The following is a 27,473-nucleotide window of genomic DNA, read 5'->3' as shown; positions in this document are numbered from 1 at the left end:
TGTCAGTTTTAGAACCAGAAACATGAAACAGGGGAAACAGACATGAGATGAGGGTGAGAGCAGCGTACAGTTTCTGTGTCGGCTGCTCATCTGGCCGGAGCAGACCGAGCTCGTTGACCTCGTAGGTCTTGCCGAGATGCACCGACACGATCTTGTCCCCTTTTTTGACCCGACCCCCGAACACAGCGATGTTGGCCACGACTCCTCTGTAGTGGTCGAAATTGGAGTCAAACACTAAGGCTTTAAAGGGGTCTTTGGTGCTCGCCACCGGCCTGAGGGGGGTGAAAGGAAACAGAAAGAGCTTCAGTCGTAGCGCGTTCCCGGTGAGAACTCAAGCCGCCTGAGCCTACTTACGGCGGAATCCGTTCCACGACCGCTTGGAGAACCTGCTCGACGTTTGTTCCAAGTTTAGCTGAAATCTGTGAAAACACGAACGGACGTTTCTCAGACAAGTGATTGACAGCCAATTAAAAAGCAGCTCACGGTATAACCGCCGGCGCTCCATCTCACCCTGATGCATTCTTCCCGTGGAATATCAAACACCTTTTCAATCTGTGACTCCACTCGCTCCGGATCAGCATTTTTCAAATCAATCTGAGGGGAGAAAAAAAATAAAAAATACCAGAATCACCTGCCTCATGTAATCAAGCTGGAAAACGACACATGTAATTACCCCACACAGCGGTACCTTATTGATGACGGGTATGATTGCCAGCTGAGCTTCGAAGGCGAGGTAGAAGTTGGCCATCGTCTGCGCTTGGATGCCCTTCACAGGAAAACAGATTATTACCAAATTTATTACAAGCAGCACGAATATTTAGAATAATTCACTGTAAGAAATTTAGTTTAGTACCTGATTGGCATCAACAATCAACAGGACGCCCTGGCACGCAGAAATCGAGCGAGACACCTCATAACTGAAGTCGACGTGACCCTGGAGAGACGTGAACACGAGATTAGAAAAGGCTGAGAGATGCAGCATGTAAACACGTCAGCTCCACGTCAATCTGCTGATGACATTTATAAAACACTTTAAAGTGACATGAAAGTGGTTTAAATTAAAGTGAACACAGCTAAATATTTGACACTTCACATAATTGACCTAAAGGTTCCTGCCATCAGATACCATAAAGTCCGGACTATAAGCCGCTACTTTTTTCACACGCTTTGAACACTGCGGCTTAAACAATGATGCGGCTAATTTATGGATTTTTATGAATTTGCCTCAAGACCAAAGTGACATTTAGAGCGACAACGAAAGAGAGACTGATCAAGTGATTCTGAGGCTGTTCAACTCCGACACTGAAGACTTTCGTGGTTTTAGTGCACAGGAGGAAGATGAAGATAGCGATCAATGACTTTTTCCTAGTAGGCTGCTGTAGTTTTTATTTTTTTAACCAGCTGTGTTGCAGGAACTGTTCAGGAAAAAAACGTATCTGTGTATGTTACCGGTACGTATTTAACTAAAAGTTAAAAAAATCTGTCTGTGTAAATGTCTCATGTTACAACGTGGACACCTGCAGCTTACAGACAAGTGCAGCCTGTATATGTACAAAATTGGTTTTCTTTTTAAAGTTAGTGGCTTATACTCATGTACGGTATTTTCCAGCAGTCTGACGAAGAGCATTTTGCTCGAAACGTCACGCCAATAAATGGTATAAGGGAGCCTGTTTTTGGTGTGCGGATCGTTCTTCTCTTCTTTTCTCATTTTTGACATTTTGTGATCCAGCACCCAACCCAGTGGGCCTCAGGGATGTGCATGCCTTTCCTTCTTCAGTATTTTCCAGCCCAACAACAGACCACAGCAGCAGTAAACCCGGCGGAGGACTCACCGGCGTGTCGATGAGGTTCAGGAGGTGCTGCTCTCCCTGGTGGCTGTAGAACAACGAGGCCGTCTGGGCCTTCACCGTTATTCCTCTCTCTCGCTCCACCTGAAGCTTGTCCAGAACCTGCTTGTTCTTCTCGGTCTTTGCGATGGCGCCTGTTTGTCAAATACATCACTTAGTAAAACAAGAATAACATGATTTACTTTCTGCTTACTTAAGCTCCTTTTAGACATTTCATCCTGTTCTGTTAATCTGACGGCAACTGAATGTGTTGGCTTCTTGTCTGGATGTGCAGACTGGTTCCATTCTTACTGGGTCGGATTGAGTAACATGAAACTGAGCCTGAGTCTGAATGCACGATAAACTGGACTTCAGGCTTTGTAGAACCATTTAGGGGTGACTTCATCCACATTTCAGCACCAATATTCACCCAAAGAAACACACCACAGAGAAACTTTACACACGGTTTTAAGCCTTTTTCACTCAATTTGCGCTTTAATACCAAATCTATTAAATTTCCATAGTAATAAAACTTAACTGCAGTGAAAACAGACACTAACAGCTTATAATAACGAAACTTACCAATATAAAAAAATGGTATCTGTGTCATATTAATACAGTTCTATTATATGTAGATGTTATTTTATCCTGCATAAAGAACTGCCACAGACATGACTGAATACAGCTGGAGAGGAGAACAACGTTGCTTTTTTTGTGTTTTATTTTTCCAAGAGGGATGGCTTCCTTTGTTCCTTCTTTATTGGACGGCTAAATAATCATGAACAAGTTATACAAATTGAAAGATGTTGTATTATTTCACCAGAATTTAAGCATTTTTAGAAAATAGCTGACTGTTCATGCTCTCCACTGACTGTAACGTTACATTCAGTGGTTTTAACACACAGGGAGTTAATTGTACTGGAACTCACCAGTGACTTTATTAGAACGCCTGTGAAATCCTTATACAATCCAATATAGGAGGTCTGCCGCACACAAATTCTGCTTTTCTAAGCTTTTTTGTTTTTTTGACAGTAATTTGCCATACAGTGTGAATTTGATGCTCATTTTAAAATACATATGCACAGATTGACAATGACATTTTTATTTATTTTAGCTCAAGTAAAATTCCTTTTTGTAACATTTAATATTTCATGTTTCCTGCATTGACTTACTATCAAGTCCAAATACTTACAAGTGAAATAAAGACTAACAGGATATTAAATAAATGGCCAAGTAGTCTAACGTCTGTCCATTTTTTTTATGTGCAATGAATATTAACACTTTCACTATTTGGATCATATTCAGTCACATTATCTTAAAAGGAGGTTTTTCAGCTGTGATGCTAATAATTTACTATATACGACTGAACTGTATTAATACTAAACAGAATCACAGTTTGGTAGCAACAAAGTGAAAACTGGAGAAAATGTAAGATTCCTCATCTGAGTTTAAAATTATTTGATTGTTATTTATTTGATTGCTGTAGTACATGAAGTATTGTGACAGTTTTGTGAATGTTCAGGACAAATTTCAGCCCAATCCAGTACAAAATAAGCAACAAGCGAGGCTGTAAAAAGACTGGAAAAATGATCAAATGTAGCTCAGAGGAGCAAACTTCAAGAATTCATATCTAAATAAGCATTTAAGGCAGAGCTTTACAACTTTTGCAGCTTCATTTAAGCATTTGAATAAATTTCTTCAAGAAAACTCATGAATCAGGAGTGCCAGGTGAGCTGACATGATGCCTTTGTTACACTATGAACCACATGATTTCCAGTGACATCATGTAAACGGCGTAGAATGAAGTGAGCAAACACACCTGTCATCTCCAGCAGCCGGTCAGCCAACGTGCTCTTTCCGTGGTCAATGTGGGCGATGATGCAGAAATTCCTGATTCTGTCTGCAGGGAACTTGGACAGGTCAACAGCATCCTTTAAAGAAAAAGAAAAGACACCTGCTGATTACTACAGACATTCAAACAACACAGTTAAACCCATAATTTGTTTCATCTATTTCTGGCTGGAACAGATTCAGAGTCACTTTTATAAACAAGCAGCTTCTTAACAAATCTCCTCTCTTCAGTTCAGTGTACTCCCCAATGTCCCATCCAAATTTGCAGCTTTTAGGTTTTATGTGCATGAAAATGGCTGTTTTTTGTTGGTTTATTATACTTGCACCCGCGGTGTATTATTGAGTAATGACTGTGACTGTGAGTTATTTACCTCCCAGGTGTTACCTTCACGTTACCTTGTCTGTCTGGGAGCTCATCCCCCTGAAGCTGCTGCTTATCACCGGTAGTCTCTTCATCCATCGGTGTCTCCACACGGTGTAGCTCAAGTTACAGCTCTGGATTCTCCTCCTGAACATTTTAAACTGTAAAACTCGTCTAATCAGAGGTGTTTCACAGCAGCGTTTCACCAGAGACAGCGACATGTTTCTGTTCGGCTGCTAGCTACAGGATGTTAGCTACAGCTCGCTAGCTAGCAGCGGAACTCTTCTAATTAACCGACATGATAAAACACTAATTAATTAAACTATAACGGGCCGTTAGTGGTCTGTTGCCACCATAAAACTGCAGCAAACCGTGCAGTAAACTGTCCTGTTTTAACCCCGGTGCATGAGCTCTCTGGGTGCTGACATTTTGGGTGACAGGTCAGCGCAAAGGCTTCTGGGAAATGTGGTTGATTTTCTCAGAGCAGAGACGATAAAATGAAACGAGATGAAATCAGACTCTAACTTCTGATTTCGTTTGTTCCAGAAAAAAAAACAACCGGAAAAAAAAAAGAAATTAATGAAATATTAACACTCTAGCAGTGTAATATATGGGCGCTCATTTATTAATCAGGGTTAAACAATTTAAATACGACTGTGCAGAAATCTTCCTCTATATGTTCCAGGGATATCTTCAAAGAATAACCCCGGATTAATAATCTACAGACACGTCTGAGACGTCTGAAAGCGCCACAGGAAAATAATCATCGCTCCTTTATTATTATCTTTGGAGATGATTGACAGCCGGAAGTCCCGCCCCCTCCGTCTGATAAAGGATAAAAATGGATATCAGTTGCTATGACAACCAAGCTGCCTCTTGCACAAGAATAGATTACTGCTTCTCTTCTTTGTGCAACCAGAGATAATAAGCCTCTCTCTGCCTGTCATGCAATCATATAAATATATATATGTGTGTGTGTGTGTGTGTGTGTAAATAATATATTTTTATACTTATATAATAAGGACTATTTACGTCTTTCAGATGCACAGATAAGGCAGGATGGATAATGTACCCAATTATAGGACACAGGTGGTGTGTAGAACTGTTCTTACATGTACCAGTCATGCATTTCTCTTATTGCAATTGAAAAGTTAAAGACCAATTTTACATTAACACTGGTTTATTCTCTCTTTACCTTTTCAAGTGTATTATAACGGTGTAACAATAATCATTGTGACACATATATCTTTTTTTAAATCGCTTATTTCCATAAGATTCAACTGTCCTGTTTCTTCTGCACTTAATAAAATTAGTGTTTCTGTATGCTCACTTCTAAATCCATCAGAAATATATACTACACTGCATTTTTCCCCCTAATATGAATATAACACATATTACAGTATTTTAGGAATTCTATGTATATAAATAGAATTTGGCTACTTGATGTACAACATGAGAAAAGAGGCTATCACTTCTGACTAGCTTGTAGTATTTCAAGCTAAATAATCAAAGTAAGAAGTTGGATACAGAAGTCTTGGAGAATTTAGGGATCGTATTGAAAAGAAATTCTCTGTGACTCTAATTTAATCATTTTGAAATGTAACACGTTGCAGTTACATCTGTTTTGAAGACGTCGCCTCATTCCTCAAAGACTCTGCTGTCTCCTTTCTTCTGCACAATAAAAAAAAATCAAATGTGCTGTTCAGTCATAAATGTGACAGAATGCAAGACATTATGGATGCATTATACTACACAGTACGAAGATATAAATAAGAACATAGATCAGACTCACCTGATGTTCAACATGCGACAAGAGGCTGTCACTTCTGACAAGTGTCTATGTTTAGCTGGGAAATAAAAATAGCTTAAAAACCAAATTGAACGGAAAAATCTTTGAGGAATCACAAAATGTGTTATGAAACAAAGCTTTGTGTCTCAAAGCAAAAGTCTGAAATGTGAGAGAGCTCTTGGACTGATTTGACTTTACATAAATGTCAGTTATTTATACTTTAACATTTTTAAAAAAGAAAAATCTAAATTTGGAATAAAAAAGGTCTTGCCATTGGGTCCTAGAAACATCAGCGACAACTGTTTTGAGTTTTTTCTCTCTTTTTTTTTTAAAGACAGCCTTTAACAGGGTTCTGGAGCAGCATTACGCTGATACATGTCAAAACGCCTGACGTGTGATTTGTGTCATTAGCTGGTTCCACTTGAGGGAATTTAAGCCTGTCTGGACATTTAACTACACATCTGACAGCATTTTTTTTTAAATTTACCATAAAAGAGTGACTGAGTGTTTTGCAAAATCTAAAATAAAAAAAAAAAGATTAAAGAAAGGGACATTCATGTGCATTGAGCATGTCAGTCAGACATCAGGACAATCTGAGCTAATATGAGGAGATTCTCCAGATCATCTGGGTTCACACATGTTAATGTTAAAGTGAGCAAACTGTAGAACTTGTTGCTTCACAAAATTCTTCTGAGAATGTTCTACAAAATATACTAATGTCATCAGTGGAATGTTTTCTTTTAGTTCTTAGAATGTACTTCCTAGTTGTAGGACACCTAAACAAGTTCTAAAAAGGTTTGGTGAAAACATTGTTGGACTGTTATCTCCAAACTTTCTCAAAACGGAATCCTGCACTGACAATTGTTCTTTCTTTGTTATGATGTAACATTGTGGAACATTGTGGGGATGTTTCATAAATTCTATAATGTGTTCCCTCAGCAACATCCCTAAAACATCCTCAGAACATTGCAGCCAGAATGTTCCACCTTTGTTATTATATCGGAGTACCGGAACTTCTTTTAAAGCGTTCTGTCATCTGAAGCTATCTGACTCCTCATTTAAATCTTGAAAACGTTTTACTGGGAACATACTTCCTTTGTTGTTGTTGTAGAAAAACTCTTGTATAAGAATGTTCTATAATAAGTTCCCTCAACAAACAGGAGAGCTGTTCTACCTTTCATATATCACATTAAAGAAGCATTACAGAAGGTCTGTATGTAAATTGTTCTGCCATCTGAGACATCAATAACGTCTGGAAACCATTTTTTGAATGTTGGAATTGAACATCGCCCTGTTGAAACTCCCAGCTGTATCCAAGACCCTTCTTTTCCTGAAGAGTGTGGAGGTAATCCGCCGATCTTCATTATTTGCTCTCTGTAAAGCTTCAGTTCCACTGGCAGTGAAACAGCCCCACAGCATGATGCTGCCACCACCGTGCTTGATGGTAGGTTTGGTGTCCTCGGGGTTAAAGTCCTCACCTTCTCTACTCCAAACATACTTCTGGTCATTGTGGCCAAATAGCTCAATAATCTGTATAATCTGCTCAATAATGATCTGTAATAAATGTGGGAAAGAACCAAAATGCAAGATTGTAATTCTGTTATTCTGTAAGTTATGTTCCTGACTGAATGTTGACTTTACACCATATGGTAAAGGTTCCCGCAACATTGACTGACATTACCTAAAAGTTCTAATCATGTTTTAGGGAAAGCTTTTAAATCTAATGTTCAAAGACCATTCTTGGGATATTGATCACTTCAAATAATGTTCCTATGAGGTTAAAAGTGAACTAAGATAGAACGTTTGAACATTCAGAGGATGTTTGAAGGATATTGTCAGATCATGTTACATGAAAACAAAAGTAGAACGTTCTCAAACCAACAGTCCAAAATCTTCAGATGTTATCGAGGCCTCAGACGACAGAATGTGTTTTTATACAAAACGTTCCTACAATTTGACATTTTAACAAAAGTAGAACATTTTGCTGGTAATATTCTGAGAACGTTCTGGAGATGTTGTACGTTGTTTTATAAACATTGCTGTAAACAAAGAAAGAACATTCTTTAGAGAACTTTATCTGGCCTTTAGGAACAAAATTCTAAGAATTAAAGAAAAACTTCTCAGTGGAGGCATTACCAGAACTTTCTCAGAACGTTTTTAGAATATAAAAGTCACACATTAGCTGCAGCTCTCTCACTGAGGAGCAGAACCGTCTAAAAGTGTGACTCGTCTTTAAATGCTCCAATCTGACGCGTGCGAAAAACTGCAACCGATCCTCAATTATGAAGATTTATGTGTGTGTTTGTGAGCGCCTGTGCTGCGCTGCTTCCTCCCATCCATCAGCAGCGACTCCTGTCAGGGTCAGCTGTGGACGGAGGAGATCTCACTCCGAGCGGTGGTGGAAAGATCAGGCTGGAAAATGAAACTTCAGCGAGCTTTGCATTACAGCTCAGTGCCACGGGGCTTTTTTGTGGGTTTTACCAACACACTGGTAATGATGGTCCCTGGCAGCACTGAAGCATTGCTTGACAGCCTCCTCTCCTGCTGAGGAAACGCTGAGCTGCTGCACTCGTGGTCCTGCGAGTCCACTGAGCTGTTGTTAACTGTGAACATGCAGCCCTCGGATACAGAGCTGAACTCACAGTAATAATGTCACAGGGCGAGCTTAGCCGCCACGCTCTTAGCCCAGCGAGCTGCTGTCAAAGTAGAACCGCAAAATAAAACAGAAAGATTCCTTAAAACATCATTTATTCGTGTGTTTTCATAACATCACCTCTGCATTTATGACCCTGAGACACCAGTTGGTCACCTAAGTAACTAAAGGGAGGCAACATCCTTCCAGATGTTCCACTAGTCATGACTTCTAGAAGAATCCTTTGTGGTAAAATATATTTTTTTCCTGCAGCTGATGGAAAACTAAAGGCTCTTATTGTCTGATAGTTGTGTTAAAGTAGGAAAGAGAAGCTTCACATTGGTTGGGTACGGTGTTTCTAAATCTGATGGAAGTCAAGCAAGAACATCTCAAAAACATGCAGCTCTGTTTCCTCTTAAGTCGAGACACTACAGGAAAAATCTGATTTTCTTTCAATGCGCTGGTCAGTTTTGAGATTTTAGGCTGTTTGCTTCCAAAACACACATTCAGATTTTTATTTCACGACATTTTTATGCAAATTTGCACAAATCTAATGAAAAAAAAAAAACACCTAATTTGCACACAGTGTCAGGAAACTTGTAGTACAAAAAGACAATTGTTTAAATGTGAAAAGTTTCCTGATGATATCTGTTAGCTGAACAAGTTTGTCCATAAACAGTGTTGTCCAATTAAAACGAACAGAATTTCACAGAACACGTCTTTGAAGGCTGTTTTCTCTCAAAGCTGAGAGCCAGAAATCTCCACTTCAGCAGCAGCTACATTCACCAAAGTTTCCCATTTTTACAGGAAGCTTTGTTCGTACGAGCTATTATTCACAGCCTCATTAATAGAACATGTCACTCCTAAAAACATGGCAAAAATCAACAGCTTTTTTTGGATTCATGGAGGGAATAAAAGAGATATGAGAAAATCGAAACAACACATTTAAATAAGAATTCAATGCTAACATTGTCCAATGTTTCAGATTTCTTTTTAGGCAAATTGGTGCGTTTCTAATGAAATAATGTAATATTTGCATATTTAAGCAGTTTTTTTTAATGCAAGTAATCAACTGGGGAGGTTTTGTTGTGATATTTAAGTTATTATTTTCACCTGATGCCTCAAACTATCAGTAGTTTTTCCACCGATTAAAGGAGTAACAGAAAAAAAAGCATCAGATTTCTTTTGTATTTGAAGAGAGAAGCTGAGACTTTTCAAACATTGTGGACTAAAAGATGTATTCAATAGCTTCCCTACCTATTATCCCTTAAGAAATAACAAAAAAGAGTAAAAAAAATCTGTATCAGTCTTCACAAATCTGACAAGAACTGGGTATAAAGAACTGAAATAATGTGTTTTTATTAGAAACTGTGCACTGAATCAAGCATCCACCTCGTGAACAATCATTTTATCTGGAATGTTTAAGATTCTATCAGGACGTTGGAGAAAATATGAATAATATCCGACGACATAAGAAAAAAAAAAAAGTAAATCATATAAATCCTAGAGTTTTCTCCATGCAAAGTCTGATTCAGCAAACAAACCGAGTTAAAATCAGGATACTGATGTGAAGAGAAATCATACCACTTCATGAAAGAGAACACCTCAGAGTACCGTACATGACTGCTGATATGGGGCTGAACGTGATTCTTCTTACACAATATACAATAATCATGGCGGTAAAGCAACGAGATCGTCAACAGAAAAGGTTTATATAATACACTTTTTCTAATTCGTGGAGTCTGACATACTGCTCATATATCAAAGGAATCCTTTTGAATATTTAACCAACACCACAATCTTTCCATAACTTTAACTCAATATGATTTTTCAACACATGCTCATGAAGCACAATCATCGTTGGTCCCTGTTGTTTCATTGCTGATGGAGTTTGATTACATGACGACTGCATATGGCTTTTGAGTTAAGGTCTAAAGTTTTTGTGTACGTAGCAGCAAATCTGCATCCGAGTATGGGATGAAACCCTGTGATGATTAAAAAAAGAACACTAATTTCACCCCAAAAACTCGCTTTATCTTCTCACTTTTGGCCTTTCACACAAAAGATTTGCTGGCAAACGAGCGTCGCTATTAAAAGAACCTCGACACGTGATTCACTGAAGTTCGTTTTGGCACGAATCGGGCCCGTGTTTACAATCCCGTCCCTCTCAAGTCTGCAGTTCTTTCAAAATGACTGGATGGTGATCATGAGATGTGTTGGAAATAGCCAGACAGTGGCGATGAATAATGAAAGTTTGAATGGCAGACATGAAAATTTGAATGGCAGACATGCTGATTGGTGCCACAGTGCTCTCGTCAACATCAAGAAATCCACACTGTCCTCCAGAATTATATCCACTTTTGGTGTGCACATTGTAAGCAGGCAGTCTGCACATCAGGTCCATCTGAAGGCTGATATTTGTGTGCATTTGTACTATATGATAGCAATGAGCACGTTAAAATAACCTTGTTGAGAAATACACCGTTTTGTACCCTCCGTTCGCTTTTCTATACCTTTTATGCTAATTGTTCAGTAACACAGCGTCATTTGGAAATGTTTGACATGAAATGAGTCATTTCTAACTTGACTGTGCAGCTCCAAGCAGCTTTTGAGCTTCTTCTGGTTTAATGTAGAGCACAGTTTCTGCACCGTTCATTTCAGCTACAGGCAGCTGCTTTCAGCGAACAAACCTCCCACAAATCAACCAACTCGTCCAACATCACATCCAAGAAAGACAACGTGAGCATCTTCACAAGCTACTTGGTGAAGAAACAACTAAACTCCCTGATGGTGGAGACCAAAACCGAGCTAAAAGGTGGGTAAATATTGGACCGACGGTCCTTAAACACATCTCTAGATGAATGCTAATGTTGCTGCATGTCTGCTGGTGTAAATAGGCTGATATATTTGCCTAAAAGTACTTTGTCAGGCTTCTTCTGTTCTAAGAAAAATATTTGCATCGCATTTTCATCTATGGAAATGTTTCCTTTAGTGATTCTAATGACCACCGGAGCTCTGACACCAGTTCTCTCGTCTCACGAGGCGGCTTTCGACTGCAGGAACTCGGCTGAAGGTGGCGTAAACATTTACAGGAATGACCCCCTGGATTGGGCTTTTCTGTGACGTCAAGACAACGACAAATAGTTACTGGACCTCAATGAGCACGTCTGAAATATGTATTTAAAAAAGAAAGGAAGTTTGTTATTCTGGCCTATAAAGCAAACTGACGGCGATGTTAGAGAGAAAACTGCTACTCGACGAGGACAGAAAAACGGCACTTGTTGTCCTCCCCAAAATGACACATCCAAACCCGCACAGCAGTTTTTCTATGTGGCTTAGAGGAACATACTTTTTTTCTCCCTGAAAGAGGTCCTACGGGGGCAGTTTTTGCAGCCAGAAGTGTACAAAAGTTTGGGCCATCCCTAAAAAAGTGAAGCTCCCGCAGTAGAAAACCACTTATAAAGTCAGATGTTTGTGATAACGACAGCATGGAGTTTCATACCTGCTACCTGCTGCTCTCCTCGCTCCGAAATCATCACATTTGCTACCATGTAAAGACATTTAAGTCCTAAGAAAAACTCTTTCAACTAGGCTCGTCCTTCTTTTGCAGAACCACCGTGTATTTTCTCAGCCTTTTTTGGATTCGGAGTGTGTCAGTAATTCTGGAGATCAGTGTTCGTTTGCAGCCCCATACCTGAAGTCACAGATAATAAAAACAAGTTTTACACTGTAACAATATTATACAAGTGTGTTTTTGCATCGGCTTGGACAGAAAGAAAAGGAGTCAGGCCACTCTCATATGGCAAGGAAAGAAAGAATAATCACATCATCAGTCCCTTTCACTCAGAACAAAAATATATAGTGTGATATCAAGAAAGTGGGCATCACCAGCGAAAAAATTCGACACACTTAGAATTAATCCTAAATAAAACAGATGTGATAATGTGTTTTACTCGTCGTTTGATTTGTATGTACAGTGGCCACGTACTGTAACTGGAAACATACTCTGAAGGAAATATGCACTCTAATCGAAGAACTCACACGATATGTCACCATGAAACCATGAATATAAATATACATACACATTTACAAAAGCCAGGCTTTTCAAAAGTGCGGCAGACGGTGTAGAAAACAGGCGGAGATAGAGGATCACACTGCAATCCAGGACTTCACTCTGCAAAGGTATGTGTACACAGTTGCTGGAGGTATTTGGTTCATCTCAGTCCCCAGACCAGAAGCCATCGAAGCTGGTCTCTAATTAGAGGGGACCATGTCCTTTATAACGGGTTCTCTGTTTAGGTAGGTGGCCCAGTAGACGAGGTTGAAGCTGCCAAAGAGAACCGGAAACAAAATCCGTGACATCCTGTCAATTTTGCTGACGCTGTTGAATGTCTTCTTGCTGTCCGGAGCTTTGCCGTCTTTAGGCTTGTTGGGATCCGCGGCTCCTCCTTTGGCGATGGTTGGAAGTGTGCTGGAGTCCTTGGTGATGTTGGGCGCGTAGTTGGCCACTGCTACAGCGTAGGCGTTGTTCTTCTTCATCACGGACGCCCTCTCTTTTTTCTGTTGAGAGACCAAAAGCGATAGAATTATTTTGGTTGTATAAACATTCCCGGGAGGTTTAAGAAGCCTCTTGGATGAGCAGTGAAACATCTTCAAGAACCTAAAAGAAAAGTCCAGGTGCTTTCTACTGAAGCTTCTAGGATTAGAAAGACCTGGATGACTGAGAATCTACACAGATAATTCAAAAAATGTTCTTAGAATATTACTGTTAAAAGTTATAGCATGTTTTCAGCAGGACGTTTTTAATTTGTTCCCAGACTGTTGCTCTGAAAGGTAGGATAGTATTCTGTAGGGATGCACAATATATCAGTGACCACATCGTTTTTCATGTTTTTTCATATATCGGTATCGGTCCGATGAACAAATTTACTTTTAATGCTTGGTTGCTGCTGTTGTCGTTGTTGTCTTCTATCTATCTATCTATCTATCTATCTATCTATCTATCTATCTATCTATCTATCTATCTATCTATCTATCTATCTATCTATCTATGATATTGCTGCAGATGTTTTCACTTAAATGGTCCTGGACTTAAATGTTAAATATGTTAAATTAAGTTTAAATATGTTTTACTTTTGCTATGTAATAAAGAAGACTAAATTGGTCTAATTTGATATGGGCCTCTTTGGAATAATTTGCTTGCTTATATTCATTTGTCAGTGTGAACAAAAATTGGATATATATTGGATATAACATTGGTAATATCGGTTATCGGCGACATCAGAAATCTTAATATCGGTATTGGTATCGAGATCTGTCCAGAAATTTTAATATTGTGCATCACTAATATTCTTTAAACACAATGCAAGAACAAAGTTAACAACAATATGCTCTACCTGCTCTATTTTTTAAAAAAAAGGGAGCTCACATGCTATTAATAGACCATCCGATTTATATTTTACAACCTCTATAAACTGGGTGTTTTTCACTCTGCTCTGAACATCAGCATTAAAAAGATGTTTCACCATGCTGGATGTGTCTGCCAACAACTTGCTACTCTGTATACCATTTTTGAGGCATGGTGCTTTTTTTTAATTTTTTTTTTTTATTGATGAAGCATGTACTATTTCCTCTCATACTCTGATTGTCTGCTACATGGTCAGTGTAAACACTGTCTGCAGTTCACCTGAAAAGTCACACAGTTGTTGGTCACAGCTGAATCAGTTGTGGCTTCTCAGGTGTGCTATTTTTTTTATATTTTATTTATTTATTTTTACACAATCTGATGCAACAATTTATCTTAAAATGACAAATTTAGAAGTAACTTTAATAAAATACGACAATTTTAAGCAAATTTCTCCAAATGGAACGGCACGTCAAACATGAATAATTCAAGGACCGTTGGAAATGTAAAAACTCAATTACTCTTCCTGCTTTTGCAGCTTCTACCTCTAATAAATGGTGTGATATTGGCGATCTTTTAAAAACGAAAACAAGCACATCTCTGACCTAAGACACACTGTAAGATTTGGGATTCAAATGTGGCCACAGTTACGGTTGGTCAGAAACGAGGGTTATATAAGAAGTTAAGAGCAAAAGAACTTTTACTGCACTCAACCAGAATATATCCATCCACAGCGTGAACATCTAAGATTTACCAGAGAATATGCAGGAAAATGACATTACTGTTGCTAAATTAATGAATGATTTCTTCAAGTAAACTGTAATTTATCCTTTCCTTCATCGTAGCCATATTTTCTTCTAATAATAAATCTGCTTGGAGGAATATATATCTCCAGGGATAAAACTTTGCTTCCTTATCTCTACTGTCTGCATAAAGTTGTGTCTGACAACTACATGATCAGATTCGTGCACAGTTCAAGACTTCCCTGCAGCAGTTTGAGGGTTAAGAGCTTTGCCCTGGGGCTCATCATAGTTAAATGAGAAGAGTTGATGGCCTCTGGATCACAAACACGGTCACACTAATCAGTGGTTCTGTTACTTCAAACTTTACTCTGCCGGGATTATATGTCGTAGACTGATCCATGTTGTTATGACTTTAAGACAGACACAGAACTGGACAGATTGAATTTTAAGGGGATGAATGCTTCTCTGATGAGTAGTTGTTCTAGTGCAAGAAAACATAAAAGCTTTGGTGTCATGGCTGAATACAGACAGACAGCGAACTAACTCGTCATACTTATATCTACCAGCAAACTTATCAGAACCATACAAGACTGGATGGGTATGTTATCGTATTAAAGCTGGTGTAGGCAGTACTTTTTGGCGCCACTGAGCAAAAATTCTAAACTAACCCTTCAGCATTTTGTAATTCAGCTGGTCTGAGAGGACACTAAACTTCTGAACTTCCTCTTGGCTTAAGGTTGTTGAAGCTAAATCTAAATGTAGCTTGTGTGGCCAGAGACTTTAGCCAGTCACAGGCTTTGTCAGAGAGAGCTACTGGCTGTTTTACAAATACAAGTGTACGTATTCATCCCTTCAAATAGTAGAAAGCCTAAATCAGTGATGGACAATCTTGAAAAAGTTCCACCATTGGTAACAACCGTCAACATGACAAAGCAAAACACCCCTGAACATTACTATGTCATTCATTATCAGGCATTATCAGCACGTCATTCATAAAGATATGTAGAGACCTTGTCCACCTTCTAGTAGGTTCAGAAGTCTTTTATTGGCTGAAGGAGACATAAGTCAGCAGTTATTCACCGAGGAAGCTGAAGTTAATGTCCCATCTTCAGACTGAAGTCTCGTTCAGACTTGCACACGCTGTTTTTCACTCCGGGTTTGATTCAGTTTAAGCACCAAAATGATTAGGTTTAGAAAAGGGTCATAGTTTGGGTTTAAACACACCCCATTGCTATGTTTGCCAGATTCACACCTCCACTGTGTCCGCTGTGTGCAAAATCCAATGCATGCACTTCGTCACATGACCACAAGAAGTCACCAATCCTATCGGGGTAATGTTCTGTTAATAGATGGTCTGAATTGATGATAATGTGTCTAATCAGGTCTGAATCAGGTGTAGAAAGTGAGTTTAAGAGAGAATCTATCAACAGACGCAGTAAACCTCGTGTTAGTATCAGTGAAGCATCGTCATTCATCCAGAAACTACTACATTCTGAGTTTACAGTTCGTCTCCTGGACAGGTGAGATGCTAACTTCATTCACCTGTAACATTTAAATGTGTTGACGTGTAGGAAGAGTTCAGTCTTCTGATAACCACAACCAACCAATCACAGCTGCAGCTAATTCTATTTCACGTCTATGCTTGTGTTTGTAATCAAGCTTGTTCACCTTTTCTAGATTCTTGCCAACTCCAGCTTTGATTTTCTTCACATTAGCTCTCAAAACTCACTGCAGCACTTCAGCACCACTTGTTGAGGTTTTAAAACAGCCTTAAACCCTTTAAGAGACGTCTCAAGCTCCAATCTGCCTCCTTCAACATCCAGCGAGATGCTAATAAATTCTCTTTGGAAACACAGTCTGTCAGAAGGCGCCTTTTCTTCTTCATTACCTTGTCATTCACGACACTCTTTCCGTCCCAAGCCCAGCCGCGCTTCGTGAAGTAATTGACAGTTGCAAACTCAATCAAAGCGGAGAAGACGAAGGCGTAGCAGACGGCGATGAACCAGTCCATGGCGGTGGCGTAGGCAACCTTCGGCAGGGAGTTCCTCGCACTTATACTCAGCGTTGTCATGGTGAGGACGGTGGTTACACCTGGAGAGGAGAGAAAAACACACCTGAAAGTCAGCTCTGCAACTGTAGCACAGAAATAATAATCCACCTGTTTGCCGCTATGCTGCCTCTTTTTCAGGAGAACTGTTCACTGTGCTTTGTTTTCTAACATTGCACGGTTGCTATTATTAGCCCACTACACCTTAATAACCAGTGACCTTTAATAATGCTTCAGTTTCTCAGCAGGTTTGGTAAGTTTGGCCAAAGGAAACAGCCTCTTCTCGACTCGTGCACCTGCGTTTTCCTGCCAGCGAACCAGTCTTGGGTCACTAATATTAGTTTCCAGCAGTAGCCTGTCCAAGTGGATTTAAAAGCAGTGAGGCCTGTAAGAGCTGTCTTCTCTTCTCTCCTCACCCGGTTTTCTCCTGCACACACTGTTCGCCATCAACTGCGTTTATCCTCCAAAAACTGACAGAGTCGATCCTTGACAAAACGAGACTGCGTCCCTAATGCCGTTACGTATGTGAGAAATACAGCATTCACACACTAACACTGGGGTTAAATGACGTTAGCGCGGCTGGGAATGTGGAAGATGAACAATAATGCGGTCAGCGACGACGCCGAATGCTCACCGAACACAGTCCTGGCCGGCACTGATTCTCTATTCAGCCAGAAAGACACTTGGGAGAGAATGACTGTCATGATGCAGGGCAGGTACGTCTGGATGACAAAGTAGCCGATCTTCCTCTTCAGATGGAAATGAGCTGTCATCACCGTGTATTCACCTGCGGAGACGAGGATCAGGGTCAATTTAAAAAAAAACAAAAAAAAAACAACAGATCCTTCAGCTGAAATTTGACATCCGAGTCCTCTTAATTAGCTGCTGGATGTGACAGTGTGGCGACACGTGTGTGTTCTGCATGTTTTATTCATGTTGTTTCATCGGCTTAATTCTTCATTATTTGCATTCATTTATTGGTAGTTAGCAGCAGTCTGCACTCGTCTACACAGTCGGCCTTCTTGGCATCAGATCATTTTGTTTTGCCTGTTTGAAGCTTTGTGGAAATGTTCAACTGTTGCATTGTGTTGTGCAGAATAAGTACATACAAGGCACTGCACACCCTGTTAATGTCTTTTTAAAGGGGCCAGCGTGTAGACTTCAGGGGGATACGTGAGCAGAAACTGAATGTATTCAAGGATTCAAGGATTTAAGAAACTTTATTCGTCATGCCAGCTCACATTCACGTGTATGGTACGAAATGAGGTCCCAGTTTTTAAAGAAAAAAAAGCCTAATAAATAACAAGCACAATAAAAACAAGAGCAAAATATGACTACAAATACAGCAATATAAGTGTATTTATAAGGCAGTATTCATAATTATGCTTTTATCTGTGTGTAATCACTTGTAACCATGGATTGTTGGGCAAAAAGGTTTTGTGGCCGAACAGTAAAAAAAAAAAAACAGAAAAAACAAGACGTCTTGTCTTGAACATTTTTTTTACGGAAACGTCAAGAAGTGAACAAAATATGTGAAGGGTCGGGATGTAGGGATATCTGATATACCGATATTGTCCAACTCTCAATTTCTGATTCTGATATCAACCAATACCGATATATGCTTGTTACTGCAGCCACACTTGTTGACTTCAGATTCAGATTCAGATTTGTTTTATTGTCATTGTAACAAGTACAACGAAACGTGAGGTGCAGTCCTCTCAGTGCAAAAATACAAAAATATAAGAACTTTGTAGAACAATAAATACTTTGTAAACACTATATACAATATAAAGGAAATATATATACATATAAAAACAAGCAAAAAGAAACTAACTTTATATAAAAAGATGAAATTAAATAATGAGCACAGTGTATATTACACAGAGTGGATATTGGGCAGAGGTAGTGGAGTTGTATATTGACACGCTTCACGATGCAGTTTGATGTCGTCATCACTGGATTTCGCTGGTAAATGCTGGCGAAATCCAGGCATTATTTTTTATCTTTTTTCATTATAGGCAAAAAAAATGATAACAACATTGACAGATATTACATTTTTATGCCAATATCTGGCCGATAATTTTGATGGGCCGATATTATCGGACATCCCTCGTGAAGGGCAATAAGTAGGAGACAGGTAAAGACATCTTACTGTACTTACTAATGAGTCTCTTCTTTTATTACAGTTTTATTTCCTTTAAACTCTTTTATTTTCTCTTTAACGTTGTGCTGGTTTTTTACACGATGTCGTGCTTTCATCTTTCTCTAAATTCTGCTGATTTTACGACCCGTCCCTTTTATTTCGCTGCCTGCTGAAGCACTTTGTAAACTGGATTTTGAAAAGTGCGCTATAAATAAACGTTATTATGATCATTCTTACCTACGCTAGGCTGTGTAACCATACGATGTGGGTCTCTTGTGGAAAGTGCATCAATTTGAACCTTGCTGCCGGAAGAAATTATTCATTCTCCTTCGACGCTAAAAGAGACAAGAAAGGAAGCACTGGAGCATCTTCCCTTCGCTTTTAGAGAACCGGACCAGCTCTTATCGGGGGCTTCCACTTAGATAGTTCAGGGTCATTTCACTCAGTTAGGAACCTTCCTGAGCAAAAAAAAAAAAAAAAAAGGCTATTCAGCTGCAGCCTGGGACCTCTTTCAAAGAGCACGCCATGTTTGTACAGGAGCCCAGAACAGACAAACAACCTCGGCTCTGGAAAGCTGCAGCTTCTCCTGCATGCTTGGAATCGGCTGAAACCTCACGGCTAGATGATTCCTCCAAGCCGAACCTTTAAGGTAAAATGTCACGACTAATGTTTAGTTTCATTAAAAATGTCAGATTATTTTTGCTGCATTTTCCTCCCCCTCTAGCTCGGTAAGGCCGCCTGAGCAGACAATACTGGAGCCGCTAAGATTGGAAATAAAGCTGCCACTGCCACCACAATTAATATTTTACAACAAGAGCAGTAAAAATTGATGCGCTTGGGTTCATATTCATAAAATTAATGAGATGTTGCAAATCTCCGACAAACTTTATCGTTGTTAATTAGCCGGAGCTGCACTGATTTGTTGAAATTAAAGTCAAAATAACTCCACTTTCCTCCAAGTTTATCACGCAAACTGAAAGACTGAATCTGTGTTTTTCTTACGCACACATGATTCCCAATTCAAATTATTTACCAATAGCATGAACAAAAATAAAGGAAAGGCACGAGAATGAGTGCACGAGGCCAAAAATGTGAGTATAACGTTAACTTTAAGATGCCAAAGCAGCCTTAGACAAAGATTAGCCTTCTGCAGCTGTCAGCGGTGGATAGTTGATATAATAATCCGTCTATACATACAAAAGTAGGCAGTAGTACGATTTCCTAGCCACCGAGCAAAGCCTAATAGCTGACAAGGCCGTGAAACAGTGCCAGTGCTGCAGTAGCAGGCAGGCTTTCCAAATGGAAGATATCTCAAAGAGAAGCCAAGATTAGACATGAGAAGAAAAAGATGTGTTACCCATGGCAACAGAACAGAGAAACATAGCTCATTTGCTGCGATTTTGAAATGAAGGCCTTGATACACGCTGCCACTTGGCAAGAGGAAAGTCCTTTTCAGCAGTGGGAAGGGGGGAGGGGGTGTCAATTCCATGGACTAATCCCAAAAGATTTTTTATTCTCCTTTTTTTTAATTTTTTTTTTATAGCACTGTAGTTGTATTGCCTGCTTTCCTACCAGTTATGTGACGACTAATTCTCTCTGTGTCACCGTACACACACACACACACACACACAAACACACACACAGGCGCTGGAATTTAAAGGAATTCAGTGCACTCTCAGTACCCTATGGAGCTCTATATCTTCTGTAATTTAATTTGCATGCCGGTCCCGATGCCTGTGTTGTGGATGGGGGAGGAGGAGGATGTACAAGCAAGGAATTCACTGCATGTGGCAGAATTTTCTCAAGAGAAGCCTGTGATCGCTTCACCGAGAGGGAAGACAATAATTATAGCATGAAGATGGTAATCGCGTCATGTTTCCTACAGATGTAGGAAACAGATGTAGGAAGGGAACAAGGTTCCCTGCTAAATGGATGGGAATACCTCAGTGATCCAGGACGAGCTGTACGCCGTGATTTCATGGGAATGTGTGACACAGAAATACCTGAAACAACTGCTGCTATACTTGGCTCATGTTTTGAAAGGTTTTTTTATTTACATGTATAACTTAGCTGTTGCTATGTCTGTGTAACAGAGGCAGCCTTAAAGGTGCAGTCTGTGGTTTGGGAGAAAAGACTGTTGATGTTTATTATCTTTAGACTGTTAACATGTCCCAGATCAACCGTCCTCTTCCTTCTCCTCTGTCCTGTGCAACAACATGCAGACAACATCCACGAATAACGCACTCTGAGCTTCTGCTTCCCTTTTCCAGACCCACAACTGTGTACAGACAGATTTTCTATTCATACAGAGCATACACCATGAGGAGGTATTCACTGAATTTGCCACAAAGGTGTGTTGGAATAGAATCACACGCATCACTTTTATGTAACTACTACTGTTTTTGAAACACTGCATTAAATGTGGCAGCTTAGCATCTTCCAAGAGACGAATCAAAAAAAAGAAGAAGAGCACCTGTTGCAATAAGCCAACACGTACTGACTTTAGACATTTCGTACGAGTCAACAAATTCCCATATTTCAACTTCAAGCTTTATAAAACTCTATTAACTCTACTACAAACTACATGCTCACAGTTTGTTGTCAAAACTGTGCCGCCTCCGAAGCAATCCTGAGATCATCTTTATGGCATCTTCTCAAACTTACTTACCCAGTAAAAAACTCTTTATAAAGACTAAACTGATCTTAAAGCTGAGGTAGGCAGTGTTTTCTGAAGTCGCTGGGCAAAAAATGCAATCTTTCAGCGTATTGTATGTCAAGAGGGCTCCTTTGGGCTCATACTTTGGAAAATCTATTTAATGATGAAGGATTTTATCTAATCAAAGGGCGTGAACCAGATAACTTCAGAGCAACAACGTCCACAACAGCACGATGAGGAGGAGGTTAAACCTTGATGGATGTAAACAGACAGCTGTGGACACCACAGACGTGTAATGATTGCTGTTGTTGTTGGAAGACTATGTTGCATGTAATGGCCAGTAGGTAATATCTACACACATGCACACTACTGCTAAACATGTGCACTATTTGTTGTTGTAGTGTTGTCGCTGCATGGAGACAAATTTACATCATGTGGACTTAGCGAACCCTGCAGGAATTACAATACTGGCCTCAGATGGAGGAATTTCACCCAGCAAGGTTGGATATGAATCCTGGATGAAGCCACAAACTAACACTGACTTTCATCTTGAATGTCTTGTTTGAAGCGTACAGTCATCTGGTGGAAGAGGCTTCAAACAGAGAGGCCAGAGCTGCAGGAACCTCTTCTGGAGTTCTGCCTACTCCAGCTTTAATGTGTAACACTGTTGCATTGCCCACATTTTGATCAATTTATTGCCTCTAGAGGGCAGAAACCATGTAAGCACGCTGACAAACAGTTAATAATATGTGTGTGTGGGAAAGACCTCTGAGCTTGAACTGTGATGAAGGGAATCTTTTTAAACTCGGAACAACGCAGGGAAATGAGAGAACACACACTGGAGCTTTTTTATATCAACTTGGAGCAAGGTTAGCGTCCAGCAGGTCCAAAGACAAGCAGCACTTTGACTTTTTATTGTCATTTTAGTTAAAAGATGGTTAATGAGGCATTCTTAGAGCCACCAAAGTCTGGGATCACATGTGTGAAACAAACCTACAGAGATGAAGCAACCGTGCAGCTCCCCTCAGTCCTACAGAGTATCTTTTAGCACCTTTCAGTTCATCGTTTTGTTTTTTTACAATCCATCATGTTACAGATTTATTCTTCACTCTGCCATCATCGTTCTCGACTGCAGCTGAGCAACAAACAGACAGACAGAGTTGCTGAGTTTCTGGTGAAAATAGCAGAATATTTATCAGCTAAAGAGCCGGATATTTCCCTCTGGAGTCGGTGGAGAACTAAAAACTGAATGAATATTTGATTCGCTAAATGTACGGAAACACGGCTCCAAATGAATGCTTTTGTTTCTCTGGACCGGCTGGATGTGTGTTAAAAAAAAAAATCATATCAGCTGAAGAGATGCTAAATGTGTTTCCTGCCACAAATCAGTTCCTGCAGACTTTTTTAGGAACGCTACACTCGCTATATAAATACTACATTAATGACAAAACCGCTGTGAAATCATTTATCGTGAGTTAAAACGCGACCGCGTTCGGTTCTACTCAGACAGGGATTTTTATGTATAATGTATAACGGCTACACAAAAACAAGCGCAAACCGGCGCGTAGAAGTGCTCTCAAGTAACAAGTGCAACATGACTGTGTGACAAACAAATGTATGGTGGAATAGTGGGATTTTTGTAACGCTGTGCTGATATGTTCACAGGCTTATGCAAGATGTCCGTTCCTGTGAAGCCTGAGAGCACATTCATTCGTGCCAAATGACCTAGTTTGCAAGTACGCTACACCAAACACTGACACACGAGTAATGAATGATTAATTTAAAGTCAGCCAATCAGATAATGTGGAGTGACTAGTTAAACAAGAGAAACAGTCACTGGCAGGCATTCTGCCTTCTACCAAGGCATCAAACACCACTTAACCTAGATAGGAGCATTTAGTGCATGAAAGGCTATTCTTACTCAATGAAACTGAAGCAGGGATTCCCTTGACAGTGGATCGCAGTCGCCGGGGAATTACTGTATAGTGGTAATTGATACCTAAAGGGAGCTGTGTGGAAGCACTCGGCTCAGGGACGCACTTTCATGCATATATACATTCTCTGGATGCAGTTTTTAAGCTGAAACACGACATTGAAGTTAGAATTTCAACCTTTTTTACCTTCCCTGTGAGGGAATTCAGAGATAGCAGATGGATTTATGATTGTTATTTTAACTGCGTTGTCAGGTTATATGTTCAATTATCTTTTAAATCTTTTCTGCTCAGATGTATAAATTCTTGTGTGTATTTGTTATCTTACTTTATTTTTAATCATTATTATTTATTTTAATTTTTTCTTTCTATTTATTCTATTCTATTGTTATTTTGCTTTATTTTTTATTTTCTAGGGCGACACCAACAGCCGAAACCAAATTCCTTGTTGTGTTGCGGCCATTAAAGCTGATTGTGCTTCTGATTAATGCAACACAACAACCACAAATCGTTTTGTTTTTTTTTAAAATCATGGTCTTAGATTAGGGGCTGCAGGGTGGCGCAGTTAGTAGCAAGAAGGTCGCCGGTTCACGTCCCGGTGGGGGCACCGGAATCTTTCTGCGTGGAGTCTCCATGTTCTCCCCGTGCAGCGTGGGTTCTCTCCGGGTTCTCTGGCTTCCTCCCACAAGGTCCAAAATCATGCTGAGGTTAATTGGTGGTTCTAAATTGTCCGTAGGTGTGAATGTGAGTGTGCTTGGTTGTCTGTCTCTAAGTGTAGCCCTGTGATAGACTGGTGACCTGTCCAGGTGTCCCCTGCCTTCACCCTGAGTCAGCTGGGATAGACTCCAGCCCCCCGTGACCCTAGTGAGGATTAAGCGGTGTATAGATGATGGATGGATGTTCTTAGATTGTGATTTGAGAAAACAGGTCTAGATTCACCCATTTTTCCACACCATCACCCACACCGTCCTGAAATACACGCAAGCTTCGGCATAAAAAGTTCCAAAAATGAAAACCGGAGCACGTTGTGAGCAAAGGCAGACTCACTGTACATGTTAAGGCACATAAAGAAGACATCTAACTCCACAGCGAAGCTTTGCAAACCGCCCACTCTTCCCTCCAGTGTACAGTTGAAGTCTGGAGGCGATAACACCTGAGGTCAATATATCCTCCACCAGGAACAAACTTCTCAAACTCTGTCATGATCATCAGACGTAACTCAATCTTTACATTCCTGTGAAACTCATTACTCACGTTTCCGCCCTCGTCTGATTTTCCCTTTTTAGCCCATTCACTGTAAATGACATCTTTATATCAGTGCTGATCATTTTTCAAAGCAGCTTCCTGCTTTGTTCAAGGTGGTTTTCGTATCACACTGATCTGGATTGAAAAAAGTATTTGCCAGTCGTAAAAAAACAAAAAACCATATCGTCTAAATCAATCAATCGATCTAAAAATAACAAAGATGGTTAAAAACACTGGTGTTCCAGCAGCACAGCGGACCCACACAGCTCCTCTATTATCATCACATCAATCGTCGTCCTGTAAGAACTATTTTCAAAAAGCTTCTTCCATCACGTTTTCCTCGGCTAAGTAGTATTACTAAAATTAGCTCAGCGCTGTCACTCAGCGACACAGAGACGAGTACGAGCTTTCAGATCTCTCATCTACAGCAACACCTAATTTACTTGACTTGAACCTCAAATGTTGAAAGGCTGGAAGTGTTTTTTTTCTCCCCGTTAATGTTTTTATTTTTATTGTGTGGCTCCTTCGGCTTTCAGAAATTCATCCTGTTATCGCTGCTTTAAGGCTCATCAACACCATGATTCTGGCTCCAACCAAGACTATAATAAACTGGACATCGTGTCTGTAGCAGATTAAAATAAATAAGGAATGTTGTTTTTCCTTAGACGTCAGGGTGCACAATCTACTTGTAGCTCCTCTTCAGATAATATTCCTGTATAACTAAGCTGCATTTTTGTTTGGACGTATCCCAAATATATTACTAATGAACAAATATTTTCCTTTTCTTTGTTGTTTTGCTGTTGCTTCTTTTTAATCATATATTAGATGAGGCAGGACTCTTCACTAGGAACCTGAAAATATACAAGTAGTTTTAAAGATATAGTGAAAGGGTTGGATTTTAACCAGAACAGTAAAACTGTCCTGAATCAAGATGCGATTCAATTCAATTAAGTTTATTTATCCCCTCGGGTCAATTCAAAATTATTATTATTATACTTTACTCATATTATACTTTTATATATTATATAATTCTTCTTCTTATTATTATTATTATTCCTACTTTTGGTGGCTAAAGTTAACCAAACAATGAGTAAAAAAATAAAAAAGAAAACTTCACTTAACTAGTACTTAAGTCTATTTTCTGTTCTGTTGTTTAATTTTTATTTTTTTCTACTGATATTGTTTTAATGTTTGCACTGTCCCCTGTGCTACTGTAATAATGCAAATTTCTCCACTGTTAGATTAATCAAAGCTTATCTTATCATATCATATTGTAAAACTTCCATCTAAGTTTTTGCTTTCAGTAGCAAAAGCAGCTGAGTACAAACTGTTTCATGCAGTATCATACAATTACCCTGCATTGGGACTAAATCTATTCCTTGCATACTATATAGTATGGAAGTATGGATATTGGAACGCACCTCAAAAACAATGTACATTATGTGAATCAACATGTCCTGAGTGAAAGTCCTGATTTAAGCGTCCATCCTACCTCCTCACATCGACTTCAGACCAGAAGCCTTTTCCAATATGTCGCAGTCTTTTGGTAAGAAAAGACTTTTGTTTCAAAACATACATAAAAATGTAGTTTAGTCGTACAGGAATGTTATCACAGGTTGTATTCAGTGGTTCATCCAAAGATGACTGATGAGGAATTTCACAAAAACGAAAAAGATTTTCTCATTTAATCATCTTGTGACCCTTCAGATTCATCCTGCGAGCCCTTGAAGGGTCTCAAACCACAGGTTGGGCAACAACTGCTTTAATCCACTCCTTCCTGTTTCTCGTGGTTCTTTTTAAAGCCTGCTTGCTGAGCCCTTTTGTGACTTCTGTTTTGATCAGCGCTATATGAGTACTTTATGATTAGTTTATGCTTACGTTGCCACGACAACATGCATCGTTGCCATGACAACACGCGCTGCAATAAATCATGTGTGCGCGCCGAATTTGGCTCATCTGTCAGGTGCGTTTTGTGTGGTCCTTCAGGCCTCGGCTATTCTTAACCCCCCACACTAATATTATAATTATTGCTGCCATGTAATGACACAACACGGCTGTGGCTCCCCGTCGCTGATACGCAGCCTTATAATGACTACTTGTACCACAGCAGCCCTCTCTGCTGTAACAGTTTACCCACCGCAGCACATCACATCTCGCTGCACTGATCTGGCGGCCTATTTATTACGTAGCTGGCTGCTGTTACTGCTGCTCCACTCCACCCAGCCTCCACCTGCTTTCAGCTCTGCTCTGTTTGTGCGCACCCTGGAGGGCGTTTATTTCTAAGTTAATAACCACTGGGGGATTATTTGCAATGGTCCCTGCATGTTATTTATCACTGTGCCACGTATTTCATTCTGCTGCGCCGTGCCGCCACAGCGGGGAGCCTCACCGAGAGGGGAACCATATTGCCGAGACAATTCGCATTTCCATTTTTATTTGCTGTGTGACATGACGGTTCCTGACAGAATTAAACTTAAAATGGGGGGAATTAATGGTAAACAACACGCGGCGGACGACAGATTTCTTCTCCTAAAGATCCCCTATAGTTCTCTGTCCTACCTCCAGCTTGTAAACAAACGTAGATATAATGATTTTTTTACACACAATGCACAGGAAACCAGACGACGACGACAACACGTGGCTCTGCAGTTCGGCCTTATCCTCTTTCCGCTCTGGTTGAAGTCTTACAATGCATTACACAGCCTTCATCAATGCTTATTGCCGTCGTGTAATCTGCAGTCACTGGATGTCAGATCTCTTGTCACTCTCAGCATGTGAAGGAAAACAGCTGCCAACCGCCGCTCGTCTCCCCGCGACTCTCACAGCGTCAAACCCAAACTATTTA

General features: G+C 39.9%; 2 protein-coding genes across 2 annotated transcripts in view; both read right to left on the bottom strand.

Moving 5' to 3' along the window:
- Positions 1 to 4,468, bottom strand: part of guf1 (GTP binding elongation factor GUF1) — a 17,776-nt gene extending 13,308 nt beyond the window's left edge. Inside the window, exons 1-8 of the mRNA XM_008290269.1 lie at positions 4,074 to 4,468; positions 3,646 to 3,757; positions 1,833 to 1,981; positions 854 to 934; positions 689 to 766; positions 511 to 594; positions 355 to 419; positions 69 to 272 (exon numbers count right to left, since the gene is read on the bottom strand). Coding sequence (XP_008288491.1) covers positions 69 to 272; positions 355 to 419; positions 511 to 594; positions 689 to 766; positions 854 to 934; positions 1,833 to 1,981; positions 3,646 to 3,757; positions 4,074 to 4,259 — 959 coding nt within the window. The 5' untranslated portion in view covers positions 4,260 to 4,468. The remainder of the gene's footprint in view (positions 1 to 68; positions 273 to 354; positions 420 to 510; positions 595 to 688; positions 767 to 853; positions 935 to 1,832; positions 1,982 to 3,645; positions 3,758 to 4,073) is intronic.
- An 8,245-nt stretch (positions 4,469 to 12,713) lies between these two features.
- Positions 12,714 to 27,473, bottom strand: part of gabra2b (gamma-aminobutyric acid type A receptor subunit alpha2b) — a 41,273-nt gene continuing 26,513 nt past the window's right edge. Inside the window, exons 7-9 of the mRNA XM_008290268.1 lie at positions 17,288 to 17,440; positions 16,495 to 16,697; positions 12,714 to 13,019 (exon numbers count right to left, since the gene is read on the bottom strand). Of these exons, the coding sequence (XP_008288490.1) occupies positions 12,714 to 13,019; positions 16,495 to 16,697; positions 17,288 to 17,440 (662 nt within the window). The remainder of the gene's footprint in view (positions 13,020 to 16,494; positions 16,698 to 17,287; positions 17,441 to 27,473) is intronic.

The sequence above is a fragment of the Stegastes partitus genome, unplaced genomic scaffold (genome assembly GCF_000690725.1).
Source record: "Stegastes partitus isolate 25-593 unplaced genomic scaffold, Stegastes_partitus-1.0.2 Scaffold663, whole genome shotgun sequence".
Lineage (NCBI taxonomy): Eukaryota > Metazoa > Chordata > Actinopteri > Pomacentridae > Stegastes > Stegastes partitus.
The sequence above is the reverse complement of the archived record's forward strand: the minus strand, read 5'-3'. Positions and strand labels throughout refer to the sequence as shown.